This window comes from Beta vulgaris, chromosome 8, assembly GCF_026745355.1.
Source record: "Beta vulgaris subsp. vulgaris cultivar EL10 chromosome 8, EL10.2, whole genome shotgun sequence".
In the NCBI taxonomy this organism is placed as follows: Eukaryota; Viridiplantae; Streptophyta; class Magnoliopsida; order Caryophyllales; family Amaranthaceae; genus Beta; species Beta vulgaris.
In genome coordinates, this window is record NC_079209.1 from 57,435,575 (window position 1) to 57,443,914 (window position 8,340).

The following is an 8,340-nucleotide window of genomic DNA, read 5'->3' on the forward strand; positions in this document are numbered from 1 at the left end:
TGCTGTAGATGAGTTTATCGTTTCTGTTGATTTGGTTGTACCATGATGTTCTACTAATCTGTGAGATTTCTCTTGATTCTCTCAAACTTCCACCTCCAGGTACAGGCTTTTAACTTACGCTTGATAACATTCCTTTTTTATTCTTAATGCAGAATGAACTAAATCCATTTGGTAAATTCATGCATAATGGAGGAATTTAATTCAGTTTTTCTGTAAACGTAACCCTGTGTGTCAGTTTGTCAGTAAATGTAACCGTGTCTTAGGTGTTTTCCTCAAAGAAAGCCCCATTTTTGGACCCCTTCTGGAGATAACTACCAATTTGCTCAATTTAGTGAGAGGTGGACTGGGTTGGTGCTTAGCATGTTGGTATATATGTTTACCTTGATGTCTCTTTTTAATTCAAGCAATTTGCTGATCCAAGGTAGAATGAAATTCGAATTTATATAGATTCTTTTTTATAGGCTACTTTTTTTCTTCACCCTCTTTTCTTTTGGTACCATTAGCTTAAAGAGAAGGCCACCTTAATTTCTTGACTCTTGTGTAGACAATAGAGATGTTTGTTTGTTGAACCTTGTATTCCCGTTTTTTCACTGCTTCCCTTTGCTGTTGCTGACTTGTGAGCCATTTTGATGTGTCCAGTCTGCTTGAATTATACAATCATTTATCAGGGAGCAACTTCCATTTGATATATTGTGGTTGGAGATGGTTGTAATTTTCCCTATGATACCATTTACGAAGATATATTGCTCTCGCCGATAAGTAATTCAGGATTACCGCGGAACTGATTTAGTTGACGAAACTCATACACTTTATTGCTCATTTTATACTCCCAGCTGTTCAAGAAACCTTTCTGTCATTGTTAGTAGTCGAGGTTTGAATGTCAATCTATGTTAGTCGGACTCTTCAATTGATGACAAGTACGCGTGCCGGATCCTTGACTATTCAACATGGGTATGGACACTTCTAAACCTTATTTCAGTCCAGTACCTCATTTTTCTTCTTAATATAGCTGAGTCACACATGAACACGTACCCGTGTCGGACATGTACCCATTCTTAAATGAGATATATCAAACGCTTGATAGTGTCGTAATTTGATTGTCAAATGTACTCGTTCTTCTAAATGCTTGAATTGTCATATAGGTCAATTTTTGCTGCCTAGTTGGTTTCTTGCACTTGAAACTTAGGTGCATTCTCTTTCCCTTTTTTTTGCTCAATTTATATGAACTTATTTTATAAGTTATCAGTATTGGATCTTATCAGAATTCATTGAAACTTATATATTTAAGGTGAAGAGAACCCACCCTCTATTTGATTTTTGGTGGTTGTATTTCATGGCATTTATATATCAATCATCACGTTTTTAATCTACATGTGTTAAATATATGCTGCAGCCAACAATATGCAAAAATCTGTACTGATTTGCTATTTTTTTATGCAGGATATTTGATCCATGATAGATTAATTGCTCTCAGTTGAATGCATTTTGGGGTGTCCATGTTGAGTCTAATGTGGGTGTTCTTTCCGGGAGTGATCCAGTGGTTAGGCAAATCAGAGAGTGCAAATGAATGCATATATGCCCATGCCTCGGCAGATGTCTTCTTTTTCAAAGTGTTCCATGTTTGATCATGAATTTCCTATGCAATTGTGCATTAGTAGTTTGTAATGAGTTTACAAAGACTCCAGCGGCTTTTGAGGGGGTTGTTGAAGGGTGTTGTTAATATCGGATTTGGTCTATCTTTATCTGGGAAGAGAAATATGCTGTAGAAACTTGTTCGAGGAATTTTCGGGTTCCCAGATTTGAATGATTACACAGTATATACAGGCACACAGCTGTTGGGTCTTCATCTAAATATTCAGGTTTGCTGGTATTCATTTTTAGGATTAGGAAATTTTCCTTCAATATACTATTTTAGGAGATCGAAAGTCACTTGATAGTGTGACGAGGTCTCTTTTCTAGTGAATGTTTATTCTATTGGCATTGCACCAGGCAAAAATTCAAGTGCAAGTGTGTCTAGTGTGACGACGGTGTTGGATAATCTAACACTTAAAATTGACCTGTCTTATTATGAATTTGGGATATGCATCATACTCGAAGACGCCAAAGTACGTTATTCATTTTTTTGGGGGTTAATTTAAGCAAATTCTAATAGTTTTCATAGATAATCAAACCAAGTTTTCATTAATGGATGTTTATGCAAAATATTTTCATTGATGGATGCTTATGCAAAATATTGTTGGTGTTTTCTTCAATTGAGTCGGTTAAGTAAATTACTTTACAAATCAACTTTTTTTTTGGATCAGTCGATTTCAAATATTTAATTATGTTAATTTTTGAATTAGGCCAATTGCGGCTAGTGAGTCAATGTTTTGTTTTGGCTAAATTAGGTTTCTAAGATCCTATTTCAGACATAAACAACATACAATTCAAAATGAAGTTATCTTATTCAATGTCAACTAATTCAGACGATGTTAGTTTGTAAGTCCACCATAATACTAGCAAATTTCGAAACAAATTCTCAAAATCTCGACAATACTTCGAGCGATATTATAACAATTACTGTTGACGAACAAACTCTAGGCCTACAAAGCTACAACCAAACTATTTACCGTCCGTATTTCCTAAAAATCGTCCGTATTTTTTTCAAGATTTTCCTAAACTGCCATTTTGTATACGTGCCTTGGTGGCGGTAAAAAAATTTAAAAGACCAACCACATTCTATTGGTGGTTGTCCGCGATAGTAAGGTGGTGCTCCGTGATGGTGGTGGTGCGTGAGTGGGGCTTCGGTGGAGGTGCTCCGCCGGTGGTGGTGGTTGTACACTGATGGTGGAGGTCTGAGAGATGGAGTGAGGTGAAGTTGGATGAGAGGTCAGAGAGTAAGAGTGAGGTGAAAGGAGAGGGGTATGAGAGACATTTTAAGGAAAAAATACAAACGATTTTTAGTAAATACAAGCAATAAATAGCAATTGGGAAATATTTCACTCTGAGTCTCCCAATAATACCCTCACAAATTCAAATCACAAAATCTTCCCTCCTTTCTCTCTCTTCACCGAAGCAAAATCAATGGCGCCCCAAATCCGTAAACCTCCGCAAAGACCCCCTCAACCACCCAATAAACCCCAGCAAAATCAACAAATTAACAAGCAGTTGAAACCGCAAAACCCTAACATCAAACGAAATTGGTCAATTGCCGATTTCGAGATCGGAAAACCCTTAGGAAAGGGCAAATTCGGTAGGGTTTACCTCGCACGCGATACCAAGGTTTTTCCCCCCTTAATTTTCCCAATTTCTGCTCTAGTAGTATTGTCTTAGTTCAATTACTCTATCATAATGTGTGTTCAATTCCAAAAATCGAATGTGCAGAGTAAATATATAGTGGCATTGAAGGTGATATTCAAGGAGCAAATTGAGAAGTACAGGCTGCACCATCAATTGAGGAGAGAGATGGAGATTCAGATGAGTTTACGGCACCCGAATGTTTTGAGACTTTATGGATGGTTCCATGATGATGATAGGATTTTCTTGATCCTTGAGTATGCTTTTAAGGGTGAGCTCTATAAGGAGCTCCGTAGATCAGGTCATCTTCCTGAGAAGCAGGCCGCGACGGTATAAATTCAACTTAATTTTCATTTCCTTGAATTCTCTGAGAATTTTGATCTTTTGTTCTGTCATATGTGTGTTGAATTTCTGGATTTTATTGTGGAAATGGTGCTTTAGTTGCTCATTTAGCGTTTTCGGAGTGAGTTAATTTTGAGAATGACTGGTGTACTTTGATGAAATGAGAAATGGAGAATGATGTTTGATAGGATAAAAGGGGTCATGAATGATGATTAAGTTGTCGTTTGCCAAATGCTATAATATTGAAAATTGCTGTTGTATTTCTATGGAATGTGAGATTCAAGAGACACATTGTAGAGTTTGATAGCAAAAAAGGATTGTGTATGGCTTTTTTCGTTAATGGATTGGCAAGGGACTAATTAAGCTTCAATTATCCGAAAATTTGTGTCTTTTCTGTTAATTCTGGTGGGATTCTTTTGTTTGTTAGTCAAGGAGGAAAGTACAATGCTGACTTTGTGTTGGGGAAGTTTTGCTTTAAGCTTAAATTTTGTGACTTAATTTTCTACTATGTTTATGCTGGTAATTGGGGATTTTTGTATCTTTCGTCTTAATTGGATATTAAATTTTAAAGTTGCTGATATTAGGTTGCTTCTTTATATTCTTTTTTAGTGATTTATTTTGAGTGTTTATGGGAGACAGTACATTGCAAGTTTGACAGAAGCATTGGCGTATTGTCATGACAAGAATGTCATCCACAGGGACATCAAGCCGGAGAATTTGTTGCTTGATCATGAGGTATTATTTTGAGTAACTTGATGTGCTTTCAATTTGCCTTATGGACTTAAACCATAATGTTGAAGTATATGGTTATAAATACTTTAGGATTACTAATCTATAGAACTATTATTAGTGTCAATAACAACAGCTTTTCAGCCTCGAGACTGCCACAGTAATACTTTTCTTCATTAATCAGTAATTGCATTAACGATGTGCAGAAAGATGTGAGTCAATGATTTGTACGCCATGAACTATTGGACCAAGATTTAAGTGCTTGGTTATTAGCTAAGTGATGAGCCTCATGGCAGAACATAAATAGAGTGTTTGATTCTTTTTCCCCTCAGGGTCGTTTGAAGATTGCAGATTTTGGGTGGTCTGTGCAGTCGAGAAACAAGAGACACACAATGTGTGGAACTCTTGACTATCTAGCACCAGAAATGGTGGAAAATAAAGCCCATGATTATGCAGTGGACAACTGGACTCTTGGCGTCCTCTGTTATGAGTTCTTGTATGGAGTACCTCCATTTGAGGCTGAGAACCAACGTGATACTTTTAGAAGGTAAGAATAAGTACATAAACCCAAAATAGAGAGTATATATAGATTATGGGTTAAGAGCCTGGTATTTAACATAGCATTTTCCATATTTAGAATCATGAAGGTTGATTTAAACTTTCCAGAGGCACCCCAAGTTTCCTCGGAAGCAAAGGACTTAATTAGCCGAGTAAGTTTTTTTTGGTTCATGAAATTTTTCTTGAATACCAATGGGCTTCCGAATTGTGTTTTTGTTCGTTTTTCTAAGTGTGTTATGTGGACATCTTGTAGCTTCTGGTGAAAGACTCCTCGAAGAGGCTCTGTCTGCAGAAGATACTGGAGCACCCTTGGATCCTAAATAATGCAGATCCCCGTAGGAATATGTTTTAAATAGATCTTTATCATTCACCAAGTGACCGAGCAAGTCAATGAGGATGTACGCAGTGCTGTATCAAGAATGTATTAGTGATCACCACTGTCAAGATATTAAATATTTTTTGGATGTCATTGTTGAAGGTTGTGGCTCTTGTTCCCGGTAAGAAATTGATCCTCCAAATCTTATTCTTCTGTGCAGTAACCTATAGGCTATAGTAGTTAATGTCGTGTTATTTAATCATATTTCGTCTCCCTAGCTTTTAATTATGTTCTGTTGAGAAAACATGTATAACATATTCCTTTCATTATGTAAATTCTTTCACATGGAAAGATGCTATATAACATGAAATCCTTGCATGGGTTGTAAGTTAGATGAGAAGCATATCACTTGTGGAGCTAAATACTGTATAGTTGGTATTCCTTAGCTTATTTTTGACACATGGTTAGAATTTAGAAATATGATCCACGGGAGAAATATGATGAATTGACTTTATTCTCTTTTCACCTGAAATATGCTTATCTGAACTTTGTGAATTGAACTTGAGGGCGGCGATTTTTCTCCTTTTGTAACTTTATTAAGTTCAGAGCTACCATTTGATAGTGGGTGTGAAGTTTCCTTGGGGACTGGTAGTTTCATGGTGTGAAAAACTGAAGAGAGTTGGAAGTTGTCAAAAACAACTGCCCTGAGAATAACAAATAGTGCAAGTCAGGTGAAAAATATGCAGAACATTGTTGTTGGAGAAGGTTCTGTTTTTTATTTCAAGATGAGACTGCACTTTTGGCTTCTTTAGAGCCACTATTTTTAAGGTCCTTTTTGATTGCTTAAGGTGTGGATTACAACAGTTTTCAGGTTGATTTGAAACTTGTAGCAGGATTCGTCTTGCTAGGGACTGCTATTTTTAGGATTTGGGATGAATTTACGTGCTAGAATAGTCCGCATATTTGTAGCATAGCTTTGAGTTCCTCTTAATGCATGGTCTGTATATGTGAAGAATATTGGAGTAAATGTGACATAGTGTATGTTGCTTGGTAACAGTGGTGCTTCCCCAAAGATAAAAAGAAGTGTATACTTCTATAGCTAATTCCTTTGTTATTCTGACTTTTTCTTAAACTTAAAGTATTTGTATCATCGAATGTAGCTGACATGGTTTTAGATCTGGCATGGACAATTTTCATATCAGACTTGAATCTGAAACTTAGTATGCACGCCACGTAGTGTTCGTAATAATATCCAACTTTCGGATTCATCAATATATTAAGGAAAGCGTAAATTTGTACATACTTTTAGCAAGGTAACTTAGTAAAATTTCTATATTTGACCTTTTTGGGATCAATCTTGGCAAAAAATAAATATAGTTGGTACTGCTTAGAAATAATCTTTAATTGGGATTGAAATTGACGGACCGTCTACAGTTGGGACTGTTCCTATTAATTTTTCCTAAAAAAAATGACCGTTGTATATTGTATTTTTCTTTCCATGTGAATGTGCGTAACTGTGTATATCAGTATATAAGAAATCATTTTCCTTTCATATAATGGTCCAAAGTTAAAAACTTTGCCTGAATAATGTGCAATTATATAGATATTCATAGAAAGTCGTGTTAATGTGATCAACATAAGTAAACATCATACATCAACAATGTATTATGTATTTATGTTACACCGTTTCATCTTCGGCACAAAATTTCCTCCCTTCCGCCCCTTTCCCTTTTGTCTTTTACTTTTCCTTTTTGCCTTTATATCCTCTTTAGCATATCTCTTGGATAATTTACTTCTTTTCTTATTTTAACTTTTTAATTAATGTTTAATTCTTTTAATCTTTGTTCTTGTATGAGTTGTGTTCTTTTTTTTGGGGATAGTAGAGGTGTGGGAGTTGGGGGCATTTTAAGGGTAAGAGTAAAGGTAAGGGAGTAAGGCTCTCACTATATTTACTTATCTGAAGCATTGCACAACCCGGTCAGGGGGGATTTTACCCCAGCCCTCGGCCGTTCAATTTCCGCGCGGAAATTAAATTAGGGCGTTAGAATCTTAACACTCGTGCTTGTATAACTTAAGAGGCACTCTATTGACTATTTTTTTTTAGGGGATTACTAGAATGACATTATGAAAAATCATTGAAATTTATTTTGTAAGCATGCCATGACGTGACATACACTTGACGAGTCCACCGACCACCAATACAAGGCACGACTTAAGTTGCTCGTGTTGTTGATATCATATAGGGAAGTCTTTTGGTTAAGATTAAGTTATAGTTTGTAGAGATTCATGAACAAACCATGTGTGAGTGAAAGTATTGTCCCATAATGAACAAAGTGTGAACATACGGGGGAATGTTCAATGTAGTGCCATGTATCCCACATTGAAGAATGTGGAGTGTTTTGCCTACTTTTAAGGCTAATGAACTAATCCTTTTATCGCCATATGGTTTTAATGTGGAACCTTGTTGGTTTTGTAAGGTAGACTCTCTCACACTCTCGTGGTCACATATGTGTCAGGTAATACGGATGACTCTCTATTTTGATTTTTTTTCTTCTCTGGGGTTATGGGCCTCCCAGGACTTGTTTGTAGGTGGATCATAAGATTTATCTTTTGTTGCACATTGTGGGGGCTAATTAGAAGTTAGAACAAGTATGCCACTATGGGTTCAAAATAATTATACAATCATTTAAGTTCTCACAAATCACAATCATAAAGATGAAGTACATTCTTTGGTCAAGGCTAGAGGTCCCTTAGTTGCCAGAATATGCGATTGATGGGTCCAGAATGTGTGTAAAAGGGAGACTTAAGATCTTGGAGAATGAGCCAAGACTAGATCATCATTGTTTTGGCCATAACTTATATGGTTTCCAAACAGAGTAGCTTTCCTTTTGTATAAAAGAACAAGGAAAGTAGTAAAAGTTCTTTCGGTTTTTGTTTCATCACTAATCAAGTGTGATTTTGAAAGTTTGGGTGCTATCTCATCTCCTTAATTCAATTCTAAGCATCACTGTAAGTACTTACACATACTATTATTTTCTTCCCCTTAAATTCATATACAAAATATTGATTCTTGTAAACCTAATTAAACTATATTATTATTGACTTTTGTATCTAGAAAA

The 8,340-nt window shown here is 36.0% G+C and overlaps 1 protein-coding gene across 2 annotated transcripts; it reads left to right on the top strand.

Annotated features, from left to right (window-relative positions):
- Positions 1-8: 8 nt before the first annotated feature.
- On the top strand, positions 9-5,735 carry LOC104902467 (serine/threonine-protein kinase Aurora-3). 2 transcript variants are annotated; one of them, XM_048634323.2, is made up of 8 exons: positions 9-99; positions 640-951; positions 1,441-3,261; positions 3,364-3,606; positions 4,258-4,353; positions 4,680-4,894; positions 4,985-5,057; positions 5,159-5,735. In XM_048634323.2, exons 3-8 carry the CDS (start codon positions 3,064-3,066, stop codon positions 5,255-5,257), a joined length of 924 nt encoding a protein of 307 aa, XP_048490280.1. In that variant the 5' UTR covers positions 9-99; positions 640-951; positions 1,441-3,063; the 3' UTR covers positions 5,258-5,735. The 2 variants fall into 2 exon arrangements, with proteins under 2 accessions (XP_048490280.1, XP_048490281.1); XM_048634324.2 differs by having other exon boundaries at positions 12-99; positions 834-951.
- Positions 5,736-8,340: the final 2,605 nt, after the last annotated feature.